The sequence below is a fragment of the Accipiter gentilis genome, chromosome 2 (genome assembly GCF_929443795.1).
Source record: "Accipiter gentilis chromosome 2, bAccGen1.1, whole genome shotgun sequence".
NCBI classification, from domain to species: domain Eukaryota; kingdom Metazoa; phylum Chordata; class Aves; order Accipitriformes; family Accipitridae; genus Astur; species Astur gentilis.
Window position 1 is genome coordinate 49,430,392 of NC_064881.1, and position 26,941 is coordinate 49,457,332.

At 42.4% G+C, this 26,941-nt stretch overlaps 1 protein-coding gene across 6 annotated transcripts in view; it reads right to left on the minus strand.

Annotated features, from left to right (window-relative positions):
- COL22A1 (collagen type XXII alpha 1 chain) overlaps positions 1-26,941 on the minus strand; it is a 263,481-nt gene that overhangs the window by 196,240 nt on the left and 40,300 nt on the right. For 5 of the 6 annotated variants that reach the window (XM_049819464.1, XM_049819483.1, XM_049819493.1 and 2 more), the window contains 2 exons: positions 10,362-10,526; positions 6,169-6,735 (listed from right to left, as the gene is read on the minus strand). In XM_049819464.1, coding sequence (XP_049675421.1) covers positions 6,169-6,735; positions 10,362-10,458 — 664 coding nt within the window. In that variant the 5' untranslated portion in view covers positions 10,459-10,526. Of the gene's footprint in view, positions 1-6,168; positions 6,736-10,361; positions 10,527-12,192; positions 12,229-26,941 lie in introns of those variants that run through there. The other variant, XM_049819474.1, reaches the window with a different exon arrangement.

Here is a 26,941-nt window from a genome sequence, read left to right on the forward strand (position 1 = left end):
AAGAGCTCTCTACAAACCATAGTAACAATGAAAAAGAGCTCTTGCAATAAGACCAAGCAAGACTTGGAACTACTGCTAAACTGAACTTTTGAATAACCCAAATAAAGTCATACTCCAACTATGAAAATAAAACCAGTCTACAAATTCCCAAGTCCACAAACTCTGCTCAACAAACTAAAAGAATTAAAACTACTACGACAACTGAGTTTATTAAAATACTTTAGGATTCTCAGTCCTGCCATCTTGCTGAGTTCCACCTCCTTTCCTGTTCCATGATATCTAATGCAAAGCTATCTAGAAATGAATGTTTTTACAGGGAAATCTCAGACCTCAACAAGAAGTATAAAATGGAGGTCAACAGTTAGGCAAATACTGTTAGGTGCTCATGTGTTCCGATATTTCAGTACTCATGTGAGATTTGACTATATTGATAAATCTTTTAGGAACTGTCAGTCAAGATATGGCAATTCAGATACCTACCCTTTGTCATGGTGTCTGCACATGAGAAATTTTTAACATTGAAGGCCAAGAAGCAGCAGCTTGCTGTTCTTCTGTGAACATACCATGAACCTGAGCAAAGCTGACTTCAAAAAAAAACATCTCTGAAGCTTTTAGACCATTATTTTGAATAGTGTTCAAGGTGTTGCCTTGAAGGCTGGAAGCTCTTCTGCATCAGAAACAGAACAATGGTAGCATGACTTACATTTTATGCACTGCATACACAACCCAAAGTCAACAAAGACATGTAGAAATAGAAGAATAAATGAGTCATCTGAACACGTGACTGCTTTTGATATTCTATCACAGGCCTCGCTATATCAGCTGAAATCAATGACAAACCATTGGTACCAACCAGTCATTGAAACATTTCAGCTTCACCTTCTTGTGTTTGCAAAGCATCTGAGATTCATATGATGACGTAGTCCTTTGGTCCTCCACATACTTGCAGAGGAACTCATCATGGCAAGGAGCTTATCAAGCTCACAGACAACTAAAAACTGGTTGTAGAAAGGGCTATATTATACATGAAAGTCACTACTGGACATAGACCAATGCCAAGCACAATACTCCTATAGTGCTTCCTTAGAAAACATCTGCTTGTTTCTCCTATTACTTACTAGCTGTAGAAAAAAACCACCCAAATCTTAGCAGAGACTGTACCTCTAAAGCCAAATTTATTTTCAAGTTATCAAGAAATCTGATTTTTGCAGTAGAGCAGAGGCTTAGTAATCGCTGCGTATTCCGAGGGTGCCAAGAGCCAGTAAAGAGTGAGAAAGTTTTTGAAGAATGTTTTTGCTCGCCTTTGCAAACTGTATCTTATCACCTGCCTGGCTTAATGATAATAGATTAAAGTCAAATATTACAGCATCCAAAGCACTGCAATCAGTGTTTTCAAGCAACAATTACCTCTGAGCAGGTACAGGTGTTTTAGGTCACCATTGCAACATCTCCCCCACTGAGGCTTAAATGTCAGATGATAGTATTAAACACGAGTGCTACTAGTTTCAAGCCAGGCTGAAAACTGTACAGGCACTAACTTATCAAATCCAGCTTTAAATTAAATCTGGATTGAAATAAAAGCAATTAGCTCTCTTTGACAAGCATAAACCTGCTATTTACCTTCCGGAAGCAGATGCTAGTATACTTTTAAATATTCCATAGCTGCCTGTTGTTATCTCTACAACATATAAGCAGAAACCCTATTTAGGTAGTATGTAGCATCTCTGGAATTTTTAGCAGAATGTATCTCTCCTGCTTTCCTGTGAAAGCATCACCCATTTTTGCCTGCTAACTATAGTCCAGAATGTAATGGAGATGTTTGGCAAAAATATCTCTCCCTGCCACAATGTCTCACTGAGCAGACATGTTATTTTTTGATTCTGCTATGCTTACTTCCACAAGATCAAATGAGAGCTAAAATACTATTAATGCACTCAATGACATGTTCTCACCAATAAATTCAGTCAAATATAGCAAGATGGAATGACTGAGTCTAGGACAGACATCCAGTGAGACCTGAGATAAGTGATTCTGAACAGCTGCTAGCATGAAATCCAGGATTTGCAACTCTTCACGACTCTTCACATTCCGGTAGTAACAGCAGTACGAGGACTGGAAGACTCATCACCGGTCAGTACAACAAAAAAACTTTCTACCATTTCCACTCTTTGATTCATGCGTCTCCCAGGAGGTCACAAAGGATTATGTCTATTAAAACCCTAAGCTTGGCTTGTGGCAATATATGCTTTTGTCTTAGAATGTGCACCAACTAAAGAGCAGCTTGGCATGTGCCCTTGTCACGTCCTCCACCCACCCGGCGGTTTGTATGTTCCTGTTTTATGCAGTGCTGTCATTAAAACCACAGAAAGTTAACCAGAACAGCTATTAAAAGTTTTACCTTCTAAATATGTATAAAGCATAACCCTTACAGTGAACTCCTTTCCTGTTCCTACTGTGTTAACAAGAAATTTAAAAGTGGCACACACACAAGAAATCAGTTGGTTCTGTTCTCCACCAGCCCTCTCTCACCCCCCAGAACAGTTCCACCTCACATATCCAGGTAACAAAAAAGTTACCCCATCTCTACGTTAATATTTCTGCTGATGATGTTCTCACTGTCTTATCCCTCTATTTCAGTGGCCAGCTTCAGTGACAGCAACAATTTGTTTCTTTAGATCTGATCTAAACATCATGCCTATTAAAAACATTTTGCATGCAAACCAATCAATTAAATGAATGACAAGACTGGTTCTGCCAAAAAGCAGTTTCCCTGCTTTAAAGCTAAGAAGAAAAGACTTAGGGAAGATAACGTAATGGCCTTCCAAGCAGAAAAGACTGATGCACAGAGGAACAGAATAAACTATTTTTGATAACCAGTGAAAACAGGACACAACCGGGATCCAATTGCAGCGAGAGGAACTGATGCCAGACACTGAGAAGATATCCCCCATCAAGGCTGGAATGAAGGATGCAGGGATGTTAGACGGTCTCCCTGGAGTCCTTGGATCAGAGGAACACTGCCCAGGAAAGCTGCGGCAGACCTGCCTTCTGCAACTGCTGTTGCTGTGGAAATCAGTCCTGTGTTTGCTACCTCAGCTGATAACCCTTCTTTCTACCCTGCATCCACTTCTTCAAATCCACCTGCACGCGCCGTGTCCCGTGTACCTGGATGCTCAATTCCCCTTCTCCCTGTTCACGTCCTTACACCGCTGCCTCACTGACCCTCAGGACGTGCACATTACCCACTCACTGTTCCTTCAGCTAATTCCCTCCTCTCTGCTGCCCTCCTCATTAATAATGTTCATTGACGGTTGTCTGATTCCCTTTGTCCTTACACTGAAACCAATCCATTTAGCAGTCTTGTATTGGGTTTACTTGGCAAGGTTTTGGGAGCGGGGGGGCTGCAGGGGTGGATTCTCTGAGAAGGTGCCAGAAGCTTCCCCCATGTCCGACAGAGCCAATGACAACCAGCTCCAAGACAGATCTGCTGCTGGCCAAGGCCGAGCCCATCAGCAACGGTGGTGGTGCCTCTGGGAGAACATGTTTAAGAAGCAGGGGGGAAACTGTGCAACAACAGCAGCCAGAAAAGAAGAGTGAGAATATGTGAGAGAACCAGCCCTGCAGACCCCAGGTCAGTGCAGAAGGAGGGGAGGAGATGCTCCAGGCGCCGGAGCAGAGATTCCCCTGCAGCCCGTGGTGATGAAGCCCCTGGTGAGGCAGGCTGTCCCCCTGCAGCCCAGGGAGGGCCACGGGGGAGCAGATCTCCACCTGCAGTCCGCGGAGGACCCCACACCGGAGCAGGTGGGTGCCCGAAGGAGGCTGTGACCTGGTGGGAAGCCCACGCTGGAGCAGGCTCCTGGCAGGACCTGTGGCTCCGTGGAGAGAGAAGCCCACGCTGGAGCAGGTTTTCTGGCAGGATTTGTGACCCTGCAGGGGACCACGCTGGAGCAGTCTGTGCCTGAAGGACTGCAGCCCGTGGGAGGGACCCATTCTGGAGAAGTTTGTGGAGGACTGCCTCCCGTGGGAGGGACCCCACAGTGGAGCAGGGGAAGAGTGTGAGGAGGAAGGATTAGCAGAAATAATGTGTGATGAACTGACCTCAACCCCCACTCCCTGTCCCCATGCACTGCTGATGGGGAGGAGGTAGAGAAACTGGGAGTGAAAATGAGCCAGGGAGAAGGGAGGGGTGGGGGGATGGTGTTTTAAGATTTGTTTTTGTTTCTCATTATCCTACTCTGATTTGATTAGTAATAAATTAATTTCCCTAAGCTGAGTCTGTTTTGCCTGTGACGGCAATTGCTGAGTGATGTCCCTGTCCTTATCTCGACCCACGAGCCTTTCATCGTATTTTCTCTCCCCTGTTCAGTTGAGGAGAGGAGTGATACAGCAGCTTGGCGGGCACCTGACCTCCAGCCAAGGTTAACCCACCACAAGCACGTTTTCCCCTTAAAAGTTCCCTGTATCTCATAAAACTAAACCTTTCCCTTTCACCTACCCTTTTAGAGGCTTTATGTCTCCGCACCGAACCCGCTAGTGCAGGTGGAAGCAAACACCTTGGAGGGTGACTGCTGTCCCACTCAGGATGAAGGATGCTGCCAGTGATCCTTTGCAATCTAATGAGAAGTGGTATGCACACACGTGTGGACATACTATGGGCTCAGAAAGCCACAGACAAATGGCATTATACTCTGAGAAATGGATAAATGATTTTTTGAGAAGGTGATAAACACCGACCCAGGTACGAAGTACTGAAAACACTTGCTTTAGAAAAGGAAAGGGATGGAATTTCAAAGGAAAATCACATTTTGGGAGTTCAGCAGCTGCAGTAGGAAGTTGTTTGAGTTGGTTGAGTGTGCCCACACGAAGGGTTTACCCTTCTTTATTACACCCCAGTTGTGTGTATGATTACATAAAATTTCCAGGGAAAAAGACCAAGCTCCTTCAGTCTGCAGAGTTTACAGTCAATATCCACCATAACTTCCACTTTTATTCTGATTACACTATCCATACCCATTGTTATTCAGGCTGCAGAAAAGCATTCACACTTTGATATCGCTGGGCAATGTCAACGGGTTTATGCCTGCTTGTGCTAGTCATTCTTTAAGAAGCATACACAAGCCAAAAGCATTATGTTAACACTTTTTTTCCTTGCAGATGGAGGTCACAAAGAGCAATAAAAGAGCTTCACAACACCAGCTAGAAGGCCTGCTTTTCTTCAGGCAACTTACTGTCACCTGACAGCAACACAACCTGCCAGCCTACAGACCTGGTTATTTTAACACTACAATGTGTTACAGCATCACACAGGGAGTCAGCTGTTGTCCTTCAAGTTCAAGACCTAGGAACCAGAACGGTGTCTTATGATTTTGACCCAAAGAACTCACAGTAATCACAACACACACTGCAAAAAGCAGCAAAACCAGATAGCTTTTACATAGTCACTAAGAACGAGAGAGTGATTTATCAGTGGTGGAAGGAGAAAGGGCTATGTGACTGCTGTTCCCATTAAAGTGCTGGGAGATACCAGCCATAATGCCATCACAGTCCTCTTCACCAAGGGGCTGGAAACTCAAAGTTCATTTATTCAGTGTGACTTTCACACTGAAGCAATTCAAAACATCACCAAGGTTTATGTGTTTGATAGCCAGAGCACTACTGAACACCAGCTGTCAGTAGAGTTGGGGTGATGAAAGGCAGCAAAGCAGAAGTATCCTTGGATCATTCTCAGAAGCATCCAGAGCACTCCTTTCATAGTACAATGCCAGAAAATAAGGGGGAAAAACCCCAGTTCCTATACAAAATAAACCAAAATCTGGGTATAAATAAGATGTTATCCTTCATATTCAGTAGTCCAAAATACTATAAAATAATTTCACTATATCAGAACCAAAAGGGAATCACATTTTGCTCTCTAGTTGACCACTAGACACTGACCTACGGTTAATACTGACTTGGGCAGAAGAACCCAGAAGTAATCACTTCATCACACTCCAGGTAGTAAAATGACTTCTTACAGACTGGAACAGAGTGGAAGACACTAAAATAAAGAATTATCAGCATAGAATTATAAGCATGAAAGAAAACAATCAATCACAGCTTTTCATACCTATATGCTACCTGAACCTATTACAATTCTAATTGTGTAGAAGAAATGGGAGCTCTACTTACTTTCACAGAGACGTCTTCTCAGCTTCCCCCGAATTTTATCGATGGCATTGTAATCAGAGACATGAAACACATGAGCAGACTTGGGTTCTGAAGCAATCTCATCGAGTTCCTCTTTCAAGGCTTCGCCAACACCCACAGCAAAGATCCTAATCCCAGCCTGATGGGCTGCAGCGGCTGCATCCAAGACATAATCCTGGCTCCTTCCATCAGTCAAAAGGATAGCCACTTTTTTAACAGTTCGATCACTAAGTCTCCCACCAGCTTCTTTGGAAAAACTGTAGGTGTTGATGTACCTGAGAGCATCTCCAGTGTTCGTATTACCCCCATAATACTTAATTTTTCGTGCAGCCTCTTTGATTTCCTCACGGGTTTTGTACTTTCCCAAGTCAAACTCTGTGGTTGGACGATCACTGTATCGCACCACTCCTACACGGGTTTTGTCTGGGCCGATCTCAAAAGTTTCCACCAAATTAGACACCCACTGCCGAACTTTCTCAAAATCTTCTTTTCCGACGCTGGAGGAGGCATCCAAGATGAAGACAAGGTCATAGTGAACATTCTTGCAACCTGCAAGAGTCACAGAAAATATCACTAAGGGAAGATGAAAGAAGAGTACCAGACATACCAAATATTCCCGAGGCATGGCTTCCTAGTGAGCAGTTTGGAGGAGGTAGCAAACCCTCTCTCTATCCTGCAGAGAAATTGCAGATTCTCAGCCTTTCTTCCTTGTGATTCACCTCATTTGTTTCAGGACATCCTACAGATCAGCACACACTTCGCTTTGAAATGCACACCCTTTCTCTTCCTGCACCAACTGCCTCTGCTCAAACTTTCACCTATGCCATCTCCGTGCATATGGAGCTATTTTTCTTAAACTTCATTGCAGAGCCTTTGCTCAGGCAATGCTCTGAAATGACCCCGGCAGATCAAGACACCTGTCCTGACCTTGCCTATGCCAATCCTGACCGCGAGTAGTGAAGCTTTCATGTTCCCTCTTGCATTAATATTATGATTTATTTATGCTTAGCTAGAAGCAGTTCTTTTGCTCAGCATGATATGTTGGTGAAGAAAGTTTATAACTAGATTATTTTGATTTCGAGGCTCTCTGCCACTGACTATTGACTAAAGGATGACTCACTGAATACTGGGATGGCTTCCTTCACAACAAAGGGCAGTTCTTTTGTAAGGGAAAAGTTCACTTATCCCCACAACCACCTTTTAGCCTCCAGACATGATATTTGTAATCTGAGGCCTGTGTAATCCAAAAGGCAAATGTATTGTATTTGCAGCTTGCTTGCCCTATGAAGCCAGAACGGCCATATATTTGTCAGCTGCTTGCCAAGAAAGTAGATCTCCCAGGAGATGTTTTCTAGCTGTTTCTGAATATATGCAAGCAAGGAGGCAGGACATTCATTACTGTCCACAGATGCCAAAGATTTATCAACATAATGCCCCAACTCAACAAAATGTATATATACACATACATTTATTTAATTCACTATTACAGACCATACTCCCTAACAAATTAAGAGTTTCAAGACTGAAAGCTGCTCTACAAAGTCAATTTGTCTATGGTCACAACAACCAACCATTGTTTCTCCAGTAGATCTTGTCTCATGTCGTCTCACAAAGTACAACTGCTTGTTTGAACCAATGGTGAAAAGCTATTTTGACTAATCACGTGGAGAACAAAGCACATATAACATGATACAAGACAGAGAGTTGGTCCATGCCAGTGCCTGTGCCACTTTCTTTCAGAGTAACAGGGCTTTTCTATGTCCCACTGAACTGGAGGTGTACTATCTGGTCGCTAAACTGTTGGCAATCGCCTTTAAATCCTGCTGCTTTTCCAGGATCTGCCCTGGTAGCCCACATCTACCCACACCCACTGAGAGCAGATCTGTCCTGTTGACTCTTATTTCACTGCAGGACCCTGATTCCCCGAGCTGTTCCCACCACAACCATGTTAATAACCTCCTCTGGGCTCGGACCTGGACTAACCAATCTACCTCCCTTGGTCAGAAAATCTGAGTATATGTGAGAATACATAACTCCGGGGTATGCCCACCGAGGACAGTTCAGCACTCCACACATTAAAAAGTGACATTCCCACGGTAGGGTTTGCATCTCTTCACTCACATCAGACTAGTTCTGGCCAGGTCTCAGCAACTAAAGGTCCATCAGTGACTGAGACCCATTATATGAGCATCTGAAGTGCATCTTGCAGTTCAGTTTCAGCAGAAATCAATCCAGGACTGCTCCATGATATGAAACAAAGTACAGTACGTGGAGATGCTTGGAAGATTTACCGTGAAAGTTTGAAATCCTTGTTGGGGCCCTGAGTGTAAACCCCTTCTCCAGGGTTTGACTGCCATGGCTCCCTGGCCTTGGATGAGCTCCTCAGAAAGCTCTGCTGGAAGCATTCAAGAAAGACCTGTCTCTTCTTCCCCTGGAAGCTGCTTTTAAGGTGAGGCTCTCTCTCTCTCTGCTTGATTTTAGCAGAATATAAAGGATAGAATATGTAACAGTAAAAGGTAAGCAAGAAATCTCCACTTCCCCCCCCCCCAAAAAAAATCATTATTGTATTAATCTGTTCTGTCTGAAAGAATATTAATTGTGAGACTAACTAGAGAATATAAAGTTTTGAGTATAAAACCCACAAGGTACAGACCTTCCTACTGCTTACTTTAATGACTCTCAGCAGGTGAGATGACTGCAATTTGAAAAAAGAACAGACAGAATGAATCCTGTTTGTGTTCAAGGGTGATGAGCCTTAAAACAAGGGGGGTTTAAGGTTTAAAAAGTGATGCCTATTCAGGCAGTATTGCAGGGAAGAAAAAGATGGTCTTTCAGAATCATTTTCTTAGAGTCACTGATGCTTTGCTTACAGACCTGATGGCAGTGAGATGAAGTGCTGCAGAAAAGCTTTTAGTAAATATTAATCTGCATTTTTAGCACAGTAATGTTCACTGCTGGACAAAATTGATTGTTTTCCAAGAATGCTATAATAATATTGTTTACAGGCAAAACCAGTTCATGTTAAGGAAATATGGGAGATAATTCCTAGAAAGTGAACTTTCAGTTTCGTAATTACAGGAATGCTCTCTGGAAGCATAATTCCAGGAGTTGTGTTCATCCACTCAGACACTGAATCAACTGTTTTGCAATATTGCCATTAAAAATAGTTCACAAAAAAACCATAAGACCAAAATTATTTAAAGTAATCAGAGAATGAACATATAAATGGTACCACCATATTCTTCCTTAGACTGATCCACAGGCAGAAAAAAGATGAGATTTCACCTTGGTTTGTTACTAAGTACTTATTCCTCTTAAATTTCATCCAAAAAGCCTTATATAGATCACATAGCAAAACCGTAAAGCAGGTATTCCTTAGACTCAGAGAAGATCTAAAAAAGCCTTTTCTTTCTTACAAATTACCCAAGCCTACAGAACAGCGTTTTTCCTAGAAAATGAGACAGAAAGCCTCCATCTCAAAGCACTCTTGGGCTTTTATACCAATAAACTGTGTGGGTCTACAAGCATTTTCTGTCCCTGAGGTGTAGCATCATTCACAGCCAGATAACTCTTCCTACGATGCTCCAAAAACAATGTGTCCTTGTCAAGACTGCCTATAGGAACAGTCCCTCAGCTGCACGATCCTTTAGTGCATTCAGTGGCATTTGGGGGAGAGTGCTCATCAGCACAAGCCAAAAGCCAAAAGCCAAAAGCCAAAAGCCAAAACCCCTGCCAGGGACCACGCTAGCAACTAGACGGTATGAACCAAGAGAGGGTATGAACAGTGCCCTGGCCCTGTTTAGCTCACTAGGAAAGTCCCAGCCAGAAAGAAGGTTCACCAGGTCCAATCTGACACCCACTGAAGGTAGGAAGACGTGATCTCCATGCCAGTGCAGGGTAGATGAAGTATATCCCGAGTAAACTGCGTGCAGCTCCCCTTGCTGTGGGTAGCTGAGCTAACCTTCCTAAGCCTGCAGCAGAACAAGAGACCCTAGGTAAAATCATAACCTCGATCCCTGAGCTATCTCCGTCCCTAAGGTCTATTTTATGTCTTTTCAGCAGTAAATATCTTGCTTGGGCTTTTTATTGTTTTCCTCCTAGCAACGATAGCTTCTCAGCCACGTAAAAGCCCCAGCAGCTGCTTAGCACGAGGCAGTAAGCCGAACAGCGCGTACCTGCTCTTTGTGCCTCGATTCTCTCCCCGCTGAACACGAATGTGAGCAGAACCAGGAGATGGGGCACACGGCATCTTCCCGTAACGGACATGTCCATCTCTCCTTTCTCACATCAGCTTGTCTTTGCTCCGTGGTGAGAAGCTCGCTAGAAATCCAACCCGTAGCCTAGAAAGGAGAATAAAGAGCAAGTGTTACCTCCTAGAAACACAAACAGCAGTAACGATGCAAGTCATGGGAGCCACGTTTTGGAGAGTTGTCTCTTCTGCCTGTCATTTTACTCGACTAGGCACAAACCGCTCAGACAAAGAGGCAGGAGTTCACCTACTTTTCAAAAGCTATAGTCTTTCACTGGCTCTATTCAGTGTGCAGCAGCCTGAATGGAAACAGGAGAGAGATTACCAGATTATTATACTTTAATTGAGCCCACTGCCAACTACACAATCAGCGCACTGGAGTGGAAACCATTCTTGACCTGGCCCTCCCACACATTCATCGTTAGGAGATACACAACACAGAGGCGAGGTACAAACCACTGCAAATCACACACAACCGGTTGCCACTTCACCCATTGCGGCTTTCAGTTCTGAAATCTCAGAAATGACAAACGCTAAAAATACGCGGCTGTTTTCACATACGTATTTGTTGCCATCGGTCCTTCTCTACAGGAGTAAACTCAGCAGCTTCAAAACGCATCTTTCAACTATTTAGTTTAAAGAAGTGCAAAAGCTCAGGTGGATGATCTTCAATTTGAAGTCACTGGTTTGAGTTTACCTTGACTGAAACCGGCCAGTCCTGTAACAAGCCAGGCAAAGTGATTGGGCTGTTAAAAATTTAGCTAGGCTTTTTTAAAACTAGATCAACTTTTTTTTTTTTTTTTTTAATTTATTATTTACTTATTGCTGTTGTTCAATTTTATTAATTTTTATTAGATAATAAAAGCATTGCGGTTCTACCTATTGGGTACACAGAGAGAGGAAAAAAGAGTTTCCACTCTGTAGTTCTTACTGCTTAAGGAATCATCATTTTGGAAAACTTTCTCCCAGCTCCTGAATCTGTCTTTTCCTCTTTAATGCACAGATTTCTCTGTCCATTTTCTTCGGGAATCTCTGCTTCCTCTGTCTTTTAACACGCATGTCAACTTCTCGCTGTTGATAACCAAGTAAAAGAGGCACGAAGGGGACACTATATGTTGCAGATCATTGCTGCAGGGTCGATTATGCATTCTAGGCTATTTCTTTTCAAAGCAATAGGGTTCTGTGGGAAATCACAGACAAAAAGAATGGTGGTGTCAGCATTTGTTTAAAACAGGTCTGGATCAGTCAAATGTTGGGCCTATCTCTCCCATCCATCTCAGAAATAAAGTGCATGTCATGCTGGTTTAGGAAATAAAAAAGGGGAAAATCTTATGTAGTTGTCAAGACATAGCTGTAAATCCTTATTCCCAGGACAAAATACAGGCTCCTGTATTTTCAAAAGTCCATATCGTATGCAGACAAGGAGAAAAGCAATACATCTAATAAACCCTGCACCGTGCAAATAAAATTTGGAAGTATCTGCCAGCAGTGGAACATAAATGCAAGAAAGAATTAAAAAAAGAAAAATCAAAAAAAAAAAAAAAAAAAGGCATGCTTATTCAAGTACCATCTCTAAATCTAAAGGGCACAAGCAGGTGCTGTAGTTTACACCTCAGCCAGACGGTGTCCCTATGAGACAGTGAGGTGCTCAGGTTTGAGCGAACTGGAAAAGGTTGCAGGGTAAAAAGGGCATGAAAATATCACTGTGCCCTACAGTAGTTAGAATTTCCTTTTAAATAAGTACATTACTGAAATACCGATCAGGCAGCTGCCTGCAGAGGGATCAGGACAAGCATTACTTAAAATAGCTAGGGGAGTCTTCAGCCCAAGGTTTTTCGTCCCGTGTGTTTTTTAGGAAACATCGTTTTCTGGCACTGGTGATGGGAGAGCAGGTTAGTGGCGGCGGCGAGAGATGGGAAACCAGATCTGCCACGCGGCGTTCTGCACTTCCAGTGCTGAGAGCTCAAAAATGTCCTTTCTCTGTGTCTGGGCTTGCACGGCTGCGAAGTTTTATAAATACATTATTAAAAACAGTCGTTGCCAGCTGCTAACCCACATGAGGCCAGGATAAAAGGAGCAGAGCACCAGCTGGTGTCAGTCAGCGGAATGGTGGCGAGATGGACCGACGCTGGATCGACAAGCCGCGGATGCGGCGTGACGGGGAGCTCGGTGGACGTGGCTCGTTTGGTACACGCGTGACTTCTGCCCCGGCAGAAGGACTACCTACACGACCAGGTCTGGGAGCTGCGTCTCCGAGGCATCATTCCTCTCCTCTCTTTGCCAAAAGACTTTCAAGAGCTCACTGCTGCGTTATGGATGCTGAAAGGTGTCTCAGAACAGTCATTTAGGCTAAAAATAGTGGGGGAGAAAACCCAAATCAAATCAGAACATCTGCTTAAAATCTATAATCATAACCTGTGGTGGCTTTAATACACATTTGTGGTTCAATATTATTCTTGTATTCAGGCCAAAATACATCATTTTATCCATTTTTCTAGCATGAAGAATTGAATCACGTCTCTTAACTTGCAACTACTTTATGTATGGATATATCAGTGAGAGAAAATTGCCCCATTCACATCAACAGGATTCATATCATGGCAAGGAAGTCTTCAGGGGTATTAGAAGAAAGGTTGGAGACAGATAAAGCATTTTTAGCGATGGGGTTTTCACAGTGGTTTCTTTCCCACCTGAGCCCAGAGACTGAGATTACAGCAGCTGATCAACATCTATTTCCCCTTCCAGCAGAAAGGGACAAAAAGGAGCCAGAAGTGGGACAGTTTAAGCTTCAGAGTGATCCAAGAAAAAGAAATTCTGTTTAGTTGACCCTATTTCCAAACGGCCAATGTGGATTGTTTTATTACTATTATTTTTAGTTCAGCCTATCATGTGGGAACAATTTTCCTCAAAGTGGCCTAAGTCAATGTAGATCCCTTAAAAATACCTCCTTTTTTCTTTTTATCTCACAAACATAATTTGGGGATTCCCTTGTGACACATTTAGGTATATTAAGTGATACTGCAAAAAGAACTGACAAATCCCATCATGTCCGAGTTTATTACCAAACTCGGGACTCTGTGTCTGAGGCCCCAGTTTTAATAGTTTAATGGGAAAAAAAAAGAGGTGAATAATTCTGGCTGCATGCAAACATGATGTGAGAATGGCATCCAGGCTGAGAAGCGTGCTGGTAAATGTTAAAGTGAGCTCCCTACACTTAAAATACAGGCATAGTACTAAGCTATTCATACTGCCTCACAGCTGAACAAACAGTATGCAGAAGATAGACACAAGCTGTATATAACCTTCAGCTTCAGTATGGCTTTTTCAGGGGGCTTGGTATAGAGTTTTAGGTCAGCGAGCATCCGCAGTAAAGCCTCTCTACTTTTGAACAGTAAGTAAACACTCTTTGGGAAATTTACACTCATAAAAGAGCTGAAGGAGAACTGGGTATTCTCATCTCAAATGGATTTTAATATTTTTGCTCACTGTTGGGCTTCCCTTGCACTCCTGCATTTTAAGGGATGCTGCTTTGTCTTCTCGAGCTTTATCCCTTGAGGCTGGGAACAGAGCTAGGGCTCTGCTTTCCAAAGAATCACATACATAGCCAGAACGGAACCACGTAGCTGGGCTTCATTTTATCATGGGGTTTATTCCTGATCGAACCAAAGTCAAAGAATAACCTGACATCAGCTTATTTAGAAAATGAAACCCCTGTCCATTGCAAATAATACGATGGTGTTTTCTACCCTGCTCTCTCTTTGTCCTGCCAGAGCCTGATCCTGTAGGGACATATAGTGACTTTGTTCTAACCCTGCTGCTCAGATAATGCCGTCGCATCATTGTAATTCAGGGGACAAGGAGGAAAAGCTTGTATGAAAGAATAGAAGCAAAACTGTTTAGAAATGGCATCTTGAAAAAATAAAGGGAAAAGAAAGGGCAGATACAAAGAGTGTGGCAGAGAAGAAAACTTCACGGCATTTCTAGGACAAGCAATTTAAGCATAAGTACTGGATATTCCCTATCTCAGCCTCTCCAGAGACTGCTCTTCTGTCCTGGTTTGAGAGATGTCACCCACAGCAAAAACCATGTGAGTTAGAGATGGAAAAAAACAGAACACTTTCTGTGATGTCTTTCATCCTTCAGAGGAGTGATTCAGTCACAAATATTAATAAAACAAAACAAAACCGGAGTCAATAGTCAGATTGGCATTTCAGGAGCATGACTTAATATATTGCTTCTACCTCTTGCGAGCAAAAGTTCAAAGACCCTACAGGGACAGTACAAAGATCAGTGATTCAAGGCTGAATGTAAAAAGTATGTCCAGTTACGGAATTCAGTCTGTCCATTAACATATCTGAGCTTTTACTTACATTTTACTAAATTTTACCTCTGTACTGTTAAATTCAAGGGATACTATTATTGTGCTTAATTTCATCCATTCGTCTGCTGCCACTGAACATCACCATATGCCATATAAACATATAAGCGTTCTAACTATGCTGGCATTCATAATGTGATTTTAAATGTCTTTAGTATGCTCCTCTGAAGAAGAGGGTAGCCTGGGGTGAAAAAGACAGTGTCCAATTATACAGGTTTTCACGCACACAGAAAAAAGATTAAAAAAAAAAAAACAAAACACACAAAAACCCCCAGAACACTAATACATCTGACATCTTAGTAGAGTCAGCTTGTTGATCGTGCCTCTTCCAACTACTGAACTAAGCAATTTAATTACCTAAATTATTGTTGATATGAGCAGGAAGCCAACCGTATAAAAAAGAGATGGGACTTTCTCCCCCTCCGATCCACCCCTGTGGTCGTATATCTTTGTTCGACGCTTTTTAAAGACATCATCCGATGGCATTTCTGGAAGATATGCATCTTCCCAGGCCTGATCCAAAGCCAGCTGTACATAATGAAAAGAGGGCCATTGATTTCAGTGGGCATTATTTCAAAACCCATGTGAATAATAGAGCAGAAAATTCTCTGCTCACACCAGAATTGTTCCTGAGGTACTTTGTTCAACTACAACTGATCCAAAGTCTGCTGAAATCAAAGAGGAGACTGCCAGCAGCTCCACAGTATGTTGGATGGGGATATTTATGCACCCTGCTAGCGAAGAGCTCCCCGACGTCTGCTCTAAGTGCCAGAGAGGCTGCAGGCGCTGAGACATTTCTTCTCTTCTTTTGCAATATCACGTCTCAAGAGCAACTTCTACCCCAATCCCTAAAAAACCGATCAGACACAGAGAGATGGTTAGCATGAACGCTAGCCAAAGCGATCTGTCAGCTTTATAAGATGAAATAGAGTGGTGGGAAAGACCAGCAGACCATTCAAACCCATCAATTTGTTTGCCTTAGCTGAACTCTATTACTGCCCTTAAGTACTTGGTGCTGGAACTACCAGGGCCCATGAATGATTAATACTGCTGCAATCTGAATTAACTTTGGTTGTGCAAGAAATAAAGTCCATAGTGCAAGAAATAAAGTCCATACTGAACAATTAGGAGGGGAAAAATAATAAATAGCTGTTTCCTAAGTGACAGGTATCTGTCCAGGAGACAGAATGAGGAATCAAATCGGAAAAAATACCATACAGAGGAACATAACCAAGAATCTTAGAGGGCCATAAAGCATACTCCAAGGGGAACGGGATTAACTCAGCACAGGCATTTCCTAACTTCTGCGTGCTCCGCTTTGCAGCCTTGGAAACGTTGTTTTAACCTCTGTGGTGTTGCATGTGCACACGCAAGGAAACTTGAAAGAAGGTCAGAATTAGAATCCAGCCGCTCCTGACTTCTTAACCGATGCTTGGATCGTGCATCTCTCAGACTGACCCCTTTGTAAATGCATCTACCACAGATGCTTTAAAACAAACTCTTACTGGTTGCCTGCCAAATCGCTGCAATTCTAAAATACCCTAAGTGCTAGACGAGGACTTTGCAATGTATTTTTGCCTGCTGCAGCCACCCAGTGTCTGCAGGCTAAAACCTTGATGCAATACCCCCAAGTATAACTTTTCAGTGATTTGTCCAGAGGAAGTAACTCCAGATTTAAACTGTAGTCTTGCATGTCAAACTTAGACATCTTTCTACTGATTGGCTAGGAAACCCCAAAACTAACCTGTGATAAAAACCCTCTATCACAGAATCTCCCAAATCCTACAGTCTGTGGTTAGGGTACTACCTAATCCACACCACCATTCCCAAATTAATTTTGTTACCTCTCCTATAAAAAGGCTGCACCCACATGGTGGGACTAGTGGCGCGCTGTCTCTACATCCCAGCTCCCCGATGGGACAAGACACTGGTGCGCTCCGTTCCGCAGCGCCCCAGCTGCTGTGCCTGGGAGAACAGATGCCACAAAGCGATGCTCCATACCTTTTAGATCTGGCCAAATGGCTAAAGAGAGTCTTAAGGGCAAGCCACAGAGTGCAACTATCTCTCGGTCTCCCAACATAACTTACCAGGAGCTAGAAACAAGCTACATCCCTTGCTAGTGTGGAAAAAGCACATTCTCAAGCGATGTTTTAGAAAGGTACACCCAGCAGTTCTTTGGCTTTGGCATCATCAACCAGTCTGTAAGGAAAATCCATACTGCACCATATGAACACGTGTTTATTGACCAGCCAAGTGGTAACCCCGTCTCACTTCAGCTAATAAGGAGTTTGAATTTCAAAAGAAATTCTACATCTCAAACGCTGACTATATATGAAACATTCTTCTGCGAGCATCTCAGTTAACCTGACTGAAATAATTATCAAGGAAAAGACCTGCAGGAAGTATCTCAGAGTATACGTGGGGTCCAAGGGATTAAGAGAGCTGATAAAGGGAAGCTTTGCCTATTTGATTTGGGAAAACAATGCCTGGAAAGCAGGGTTTGCCCAAGAACTAGGTGCCAGCACCTGTAGTGCTCGTACTGACAGCTTCTTTCCCCAGGCTTATTTACTACCTGGCAAAACCAGGAAGAATATTTTTAACTTGAAACTGAAGCATCAGTTTGATACTTCTAGATGCATTTTTCTTTACAGTAAAGTAGCCTCTCAGTGCTGCATTTTGTTTGACTCAATTTCCCCCCCTTAATTTTTACTTACTTGAAAGCACTAGCCTGAACCTCTTTAGCATGCACCAGGGAATTAAGAACAGAACAGGAGACTCAGAGGTCAGTTAACTTGTCATGATCTTATTTGGGAGCTGTCCTCTCCTACCCCTGGAATATCCCCAAATATATAATTTGAGTCACGTAGATTGCAAGTTATTTACACAGCACCTTAGTATGTATTATGCCTTTGCAGTGGCTCATCCATTGGGGCACAAATGTATTTGAATCCTGTGGATCTTAATACAATGAAATTATTAGATACATAATAATAATTTATGAATGGTGATGGATCTACTAGGGAGGAACACACCCTCCAAACTACGTGACTCAATAGCAGTTGCACAGCTCACCCATCCCAATAATCACTCTATTGCACCCTGGCTAAGTGAGAAAACTTTGTCCACACTGCCTTCTCTACTTCTTTCAACCTTAACACAACTCTGAAACATCTCATGTTGTCACTGCAGCAGGGTTTGCAGCGTACACGTCCTAGAACTGGGAAGTCCACCACCTGCATGTAATACAAGGCACGCTGGCTAGTTAGGGTAATAGATAACGTTATCCACTGGCCTTCATAGGAAGAGGAGCCCAGTTCATACATTTAAATTAACAGCCACTGCTGGCTGCAGGATGTCCAGGTTAACGAGGAGTGATGTAAGCAAGACAAAGATCAAAATGATGTTCACAGAGGAAGGACACTGTTCAAACTACAGAAATAGTTTGCTGTGGAGTGGAAAATCGGGAGATTTGTCCCCAGTACTACAGGCTCAAACTGTCCTTACTGCTGTATGTGTGGAACATGTTGATTTATTACAGGGTCACAGAACACCAGTCCTTTGGCCGAAGCCCTATAGCCTGTATGAGGAAAGTCCCACAAATCCCATTTCCTCTCAAGCAGAGGCAGAGCTGTGCCAGCCCAAATTAACTATTAGGAAGAAGCCTTTAACATCGAGCCCCTCGAGGCTATTCAATCTGAGAGTGCTCTACTCTTACAGGGCCCATTTCCTGCTTTTTATATCCTCATGGAAGTTCTTCCAGCTCTTGGAATGAAACCTAATATTTTCTTTTTTAGTACAGTAGAGGATTATGTCAGTAAAAAGACCCATATGTCATGGCTTTATATAGTCAGCTAGCAGAGCTGGAGCGAGGAATCGGGATGGGGTAACAGCCTAAATCTGTCTGGAAAACAGGCAACATGCATACTTTCTTACAAAGAGGAGCCTGGTGAACGCATTTCCCAGAACTCCTACTGGGGCCAATGCTTTGGATTTCTTGCCTTATGCCTTATGATAATGGCCTGGATAAGGATTACCAGAGTCCCTACAAGCTCCAGAAATGAGCTCATACCAATTGTCTGTCACTCTCAGGGTTATTAACAGGGCTATGCTAATTTGAAATGTAGCACACATGCACCCACCACTTCCTCAACACTTCTGCTGAACCGTCCAGATGACAGAAAATTTCCCAAATACAGGAACATCAGTGCTTCCTACTTGCATTATGATGTGGGTAAGTTTCTCCTCCACACGTTCCAACAAGTTGACGGCCATCTAATGTCATGAAAGCTTGTTCAGAAACAACAACTATATTTGATTAAGAGATTTAGTCTTGCAAAGCCTTTCCATGGTCTAATTTCCATGGTCTTGGCCTTTGTAATGAAACTCATAACTCTACTGTGGACAGGAACACACCAGCAAAAGTGCAAGACCTGTGAAGAAAGGCCATGAAAACAAGAGATACCTGTTGTTACTTGGGGAGGTGCAGATAGCAGGGTTACATCCTAAGCTTTGCCCCTTTTTGAAGCTTTCCCTCTTTACCCAGCACTTGCAGGAGGCACTGTCCCCTGTGGGGTATCCACTCCCTGAAATCCACCCAAGCTGAATATCTCCATGCTCTTGCCTACTGAGAACAAGCATTGTCGCTTCTCTTCTAAAACACAAGAAAGAAAAAGGACAGCTGAACGGATATAGGTAGCTCACAAGCAACCCTTTCCCACCGAGGGTAGAAAGCAATTCACAGTCAGTTGACATCGCAGCACGGCAGCAAAGCATCTTGAAACACAAAGTGGGACTGGAACCCATGTAGGATTGCTGCTTTTATTTCTCCTAATCTCATAACTCAAATCGTTTAAGGCAGAGGCAATTCTGGGAAGACCCAACAACAGAACTCTAAGGTTAGACAACTTAACCAGTTTGGGTGTCTGGAGAGTGGCGAGGTTGTATGGAGGATTTGGGAGTGAAAATCTTGGAAGAGAATGTCTCAAGTCTTTTTTGTCTCTAACCTCAAATGTTTCTCTCTCCCAAAAAAGGAGCTGGAGTTAGGAGGAGAGAGGAGGACTCATCTTCTCTGACAATAGAGGTCTGCATTGTGGATGTCTTCACCATCAACATAGACTCCTTTGAGTCCTGCGCACCACCGTTGAGTGAAGACAACTTGGGATAGCATACCCCTGATGTCTCAGCCATCTCTGCCCAGCACCATGACCACCATCAACATGGGACTAGCAAGTAAGGGGAACACACAGAAGTCAAGCAGAAGCAGAGTTTATCCAGTGTCACAGAGAACTTAAGGCTGAGACTGAGATAAAACACACTTTATTCCTCTCATTTCTGAATGCGACACAGAGGAAATCACTGCCTCTGAAACACTCTGTGATCTTGCCATGATCCTAGCAGTGGGAGACCTGCAGCAAAGTTCTGCCTTGTCACTTTTCTTGGCATTGCTTCTTCCAGCGCTGTGATTAAGATGGAAAACAGAAAGCTGATAAAGATGACACTTAAAAGAAGTACAGCAAATAAGGGTCTGAAAGCTGTAAATTAAACAGGAAAAAACCCAGTAGCCAGAGAAAGCATGCAAATTACCCCTATTTTCTACCAGGAGGGGCTCTCATCACCACTGTTGCTTGCATAGAAAGGATAAGAAACCAAAATTTGTGCTCTACAGCCCATACACAGCTCTCATGCCAGGCACCTGACACACACAGGAGGCCTATCACTTAGTAGCTGATAAGAAATGTCACTACCAGCTATCCCTGCACAAAAGCTGAGTCTACCTGTCTGTGCTTAAGGCAAGGGGTGGGACGCTGTCAGCTCAATAATCCTCACATTGGCTGGAAGGATTTTGAGCCATCTCAACTCGCACCCTGTTCCATCCCCCCCCCCCCCTCTGCTTCCTTACTTATAATTCTTCCCACAAGTGTCAGGAGCAGCAGCACTCACTCTGTTGCAGGAAGGAGAAAGCAGGAAGGGAGGGGGCCATGAAAGAAATAAAGAAGTATAAGGAATCACATGGATGAAACATGGAACAGTATCAAACTCAGGTCTTCCTAGCATTCTCATTTTTTCATATCTCAAATTTTCGTAATTAACTCTAGGAAGAAGTGTGATACCAAGCTGTCTCAAAAAGACTTGAAACTTAAAAAACTTACTTGATTCTCTTCCCTTACCTCTTCGTATATAATATCCTGAATTTGTATCTTAAAATAAGAGATAGCTATTGGGTAGGCAACAGTAGATATCAAAGATTTTACTTGATAGTTAGAGGATATTTTCAAATGGATAAGGACTCAAAAATTTTCAAAGTTCCCATTACTTCCAAAACTGGTGATAACCTTGGAGACTGAATTGTTATCTCAGGAACAGGGTATTGATCTTCAGGAGTCGGTCTTTTATGATACTGTATCTGTATCCATGTGCTCTGTTCAGGTAGATGGCCAAGGGCTGTGTGATGACATCAGGAAAGCAGTATTTCCTTGAAAACAGAGACAACTGAAAATGAGAGAGCCAGGATCAGATGGCAGGACGTACAGTAGTTAACAGGAAAATAATAGCAAATGCAAAATTGGAACCTTTGGTGGAGGAGAAAGGACATGGAAAAATTGTAGAAATGGAAAAGAGATACCCACTTAGACAGCAGTGCTAGAACTTAAATAAAATTACATCTGTGCCTTGCTGGACGTGAATTTAAGATACCGTCTCACACTAGGCTATTTCCTAAGACATTGCAGAGCTTTGGCTGGGATTTATCTCATTTAAGTTTAGATTGTAGGTGTCTGACTAACATTGTATGTGGTTTTATACTTGAGCTCCTCAGGATGGGTTCCCTTTCCAGTTCATGGAGGACAAAAAAAAAAAGAAAGAAAAAAAATCCATAGCCAGATTGATTTTATCTCTTTCTAAGGAGGATGAGTAAAATAAATTAACTACTCACAAGAAGTGCTTATTTTCCCCAGACGTAAAAAAAGGAGCCTAGACAAGAAGCTAAGATTTAGATATTGATATTTCAACAGATACTGGTATTTCAACAGATGTCTATCTGGCCAAGGTGACATAAGAAAGTCAGCCAAAAGCAGCAACGGCTAACAGATGGTAATGGTAATAATAGGAAGCTTTAGCAAGTTCAGAGGCAGAGGGTGAAACAACTTGAGTGTAAAGTCTTTGTCTAATGGGGAGCAGAAGAAGCACACCTAGATTTCTAAACAGATACCCCTTCCCGAATGATGAAATTGTCTTACAAAAGCAGGTTTGGGTTGAAGGACCAAAATGGAATTAGGACAGCAATGTCTTTTTGAACTTTCATGCTAGTTTACACAAAGAAAGCTTAAGAACATCCCATGCAGGATTTAGTGCAGTTTCTGGGTGAATTATAATGGCTATGGGAACTAAAAGTATGGGGCATTCACGAAATCCTGGATTGCCTAAAGGGTTAAACTTCAGTCTGAGTTTTCTGTATCCATAAAATGCCTTGGATGAAGTCAGCCCTGATGTTCAACTGTCCTAAACGCCAGTGGGTAATGCTTGGCTCTCGCTGACTCTGCATGTAGGCTCAGGAGCCTGGAGGTCTGAAGACAGTCCTCGCGAGTAAAATAAAGGTCACAAAAAGGCACTGAGTACCTCGGCCTTTTCTACATCTGTCTTGTCACTAGATTTCCTGCCCCATTGAGCAGCAAGCAGATACTTTGCTTTGCTTTCCTTTAGATGTCAAGGAAAATGCCAAAGTGCTAACACACTGCCATGATGAATTTATCCCATATACAGATAAGCAAATACTTGAAACACGCTTGTTCTCCAAAGAGTAACTGCTTTAGTCTGTTGGCAATTAAAAAAAAAAAAAAAGATGATGGGATTGTGCTTGTTTTGCTGTTTTGTCTCTGTTAGCGAGACTGACAGCCTATTCTTTGTTAGATAAAAACAGGTGTTATAACTCTTGTTTTCCATGGATACATATAAAACCTAATTTAATGTATGAAAGCTTTTCGTATTCATGTAGCTGTATTCAGGGAAAAACTCTTATTTATAGATCATTACAGATGAAAGGGACAATTATATACAGACTGACCTCCTGGCCAACATAAGTCCAAAATTATTCTTAGTAATACCAGTATCTCTTCTATATCTTGTACAAAAGTTGCTGTACTTTTCCTGCTCTAGAGAACCATCAGTCTTGATTTATGAGACAGAATATTCCTGCACCAGAACTAGAAAGTTGTTCAAGTGCTCAGTTACCATCGTCTGATGTACTTGATCTCTAGAATGAATGCATTCATCTTCCGTTTGCAATGTCATGTTTTAATCTGAAACCTTTCCCTGGCTTCTAGGGCCCAGCACGAGTTGCTAGGCTGGTGGTTAATAATTAAAGAATTTGAATTTTTTCCCTACTAAGGTAAACATGAAACCCCACAATGCTATTAGCTATCCCTTATCCTAAAAAGAACCCCAAACAGACAAACAAATAAGAGATGAAATAACACACTAGCTCAGCTACATTAGCAATGCTTTGCTTCTGTAATAAAGAGGGGAAAAAAAGAATTCTCAAGATCAACCTAGCACCTCGCCTTTTTCTACTCTCTCCAGAAACTAAACACTGCTGCTGCTTACGAGTGGCAGCTTAAATGCTTTAGGAGTGAGTCCAAACACAAGCTGATGCTGAATCCCCAGACTAAGAAAAACTACAAACTTTGTACAAGTAAACAATAAGGACCTCAAGAAGTTCTCCACAAAACCCTGCTGGTAGCTATAGCAACCGCATTCACTGTATTTTTACTAGAAAACATTTTTTAAAGCTGCTTAAGAAAGTACATTTTTCAGCCATTATTTACATATCTAACTTCCAAGCCTTTCGATGAAATCCTGCTCTCCATTCAGCTTCTACCGTTCCCGTTCCACTTGGCATGCACAGCATGTGAGTTGCTGGGGTGACTCCCAAATTCAGGGAAGGAATTTTGCCTCCAAAATTCAGCAGGCTTAAATCTAAACTGCTGAACTGTGGCTTTGATTACACTTGCATCTCTCAGGCAAATCGGACATCCGAGGAGAATGACACTTAAAGCAATAACTGGTGTAAGTCCCAAAACTCTATAAAGGGATGGGAAAAGAAATAATCTTTAAGAACCCTAAATTGTTAGATCTGGAGAAATATTTGCTGTATCAGAATTCTGATCTTGCTACATTTACTAGCAAGTGCTGTAAAGCAACAAATCTTCAACGCTACTTGGGATATGAAAGCTTTGGAGAGCCATTATACTTGGGATATGAAAGCTTTGGAGAACCATTATACTTGGGATATGAAAGCTTTGGAGAGCCATTATACTTAGGTAGTCTGACATAAATTAGGCCTTTCCATGGCACAGTCTTCTCTATATGATTGGCATCATACAGTACAATAGCCATGTTTGACATTTATCTGTTGAAAGGGAATTCCCACCCCCACCCCCCCCCTTGAAATAGCTATGTGAGACCAGGTGAGAGTGCTGCTGGTTTCCTATATTCGAATCAACCACCTGAGCAGAAGATTGCTGGGGGCTTAACTCTTCTCTCGGTGTTCCCATCTGCATGAACAATAACTTTGACTCTCAAGTCTGAGAGAGAAATACGCTACCACTTCACATTTGGTCTCCCCTTTAAGAAGAGAGAATTTTATTTCCCTCTGAGGTGTACAAAACAGAAAAGATTGAAAGCGTAATGCAAGTCTTCAGTCTTGACACAGACCTTCCACTTCTGAAGTCTGCGGAAAAACATTTGTCAGAGCAAATTGCAAAGCATATCCACTCTCACATCCCCCAAGTTTCTTCTCACTGACAATGGGCCGCTTCTTGCTTTTCCACACCACTACATTAGTTTGATGTATTGATTCATTTATTCACATGTACCAGCTTGTCTAACTTGCCCATGACTTCACTAATTATGAAGAGTTCATCATGAAAAACAAAACAAAATCCACAAAAATATCCTTCATAGCATACTATCAGATTTCTTCTAAAAGCATTGCTTTGGGACACTTTTAATAAAAGCTAGTCCATTACTTTCATAACGCATTCAGTTATAGCCACAGAAATGCCACTGGATAGCCACGAGACAAGTGTTTTCCCTGTTTTTGCATACTTTGTAGGTGAAGTCCCTGTACGGTTGAAAGCATTAAAAGACAAAAAATGTTAAACGCTGTAATACTGGTTTCAGCATTAAGACTTTTGATGTCCACCTTAAGCTAGAACAAAGATAGCTGCAATTTAGTATGACAGAAACACTAGTTCTTCCGTCACACATTGCTGTGATGTTATCACCTATGTTATTCAACATTCCGAAATACTAAAGCATTATGATACCCGGAAAATATTCACTGGTTTTCATCTTGTTCCTAATAACATCCTAGAGGCAAAAAGATTTCTTCCCCACATACCAGCGTACAAGAGTGTCAGCTTTATGACTCCTGCCTATGAATTACACCAGGAGGACTCAGTTTCACTGGCAACAATTCAAGAACAGGAAAGTCAGGACAATGAAATGACTTCAAAGGAACATGAGTTATTGGAAAGATCATGCAAGTGCAGGCTAAGTATTCAACCTTAACACATTTCAGTTTCATCAGATTCCAAATAGCAGGAATCAATTATTTTTTCATAGCAGCAAATCGCTGGTATCTCAGAGCCTGGCTCCATCCTGATATGCAGCTGCAACTCTATGTATTAGTGTAAATCAAAACAAAAAAAAACGAAAACAAAACCAACAACAACAAAACCCCAAGCCCCAGTGGAATTACGCAAGTGCAAAGTGTGAATAAAGCCGCGCAGACCCTGATGCTGAGGCTGACCCACCTTCTTGCAGAGGACAAGCTCTTAAAATAAATATGTTACCAAAGAATTTAAATCCATTCAACAGTTACTCTAAGATGACTCTTCTACTTAATGAAAGACTTCTCTTCAACCACAAGTTATAAATAGGAGCATTGCCCTTGCATAGTGTGAATCTCACAGTGAAGGAAACATTTCTAGGGGAAATGCAAAGATTTCATCTAGGACTGGATTATATTATCCTGTTTCTCATCTTAGGAAGAGAATGAGAGGAGGGAAAAGTATTTTTCCCACCACCTGGCTCTCAGCCACGTTAAGACATACCTTATTTCTGAGCTCTGTCCTGCGGCAGAGGAATGCCTTTCTTGCACGCCACAGCCCTGCAAGTAAACAGGCAGGGACGGGCAGGATGTGGGCAGAATTTGGGATCCACTCTACCCCTCCCAGGGACCAAAGTAGCCTCACAGCCACCACAAATGCAGAAGAGAAGGATGATAAGGAAGGGCTATCCCTGCTGCGGTGCCTCCCACGATTACTGCCTGGGCAACGTCTGCCCTCGCCTCCCGCCTGGCCCGGGACAACACACACGGGCGCTGCTTAACATCCCTTCCATCTGCAGACCGGTCTCCGTGCTGGTCCCAGTATCAGCGCTGGTGTACTGGGGAATGCACCGCTATTTGCAGATACCCATTTAATTCAGATCGCTGCCTGGCAAGCAGAAGTCAGTGGCTTCTCGTCTGTGATTTCAAGCATTTCCTGATGCAATCGCCTAGAAAGGGTATTGCCAGAAAAGTGTCTAGCTCACCTGCTTTTGCTGTAGAGAGCAGTCTGAGTAACTTGTCATATACAAATTTTAAAAAATATTTAAGTCGTAATTTTAAACATTCAGATTTTGACAATTATCGAAAGCATTTCAAAAGTTATGTATTTAAAAACTTACGTATTTTAGTACTTCAAACGTTCCTACTGAACTCATCAAATCAGTGGAAGCCAAAGCAGACAATTTTTTTTTTTAAATACCCCACCCTGAATTATGTGATTCAGAAATGACTACAGTCTTTGCTAGCTCTGCTGATTTAGTAACACAGCTTGCAAAAAGATCAATGTTCAGACAATCCCACTGGTATCTCAGCATACCCCTTAGCAGATTAAAGCACTCCATAATTTTTTATTGGAATGACAGAATCTACCCCTAAATAAAGACACCGTGGTAGAAGCCTCAATAAAGTGGGAGTCATTTTCCACTTAAGTCTGTTTAACACCAAACACACTGTTGAAACCTTAAATCACAGATAACTATTGGTAGTGACAGAGCCCTTCTTAGACCTCATGGATTTATTC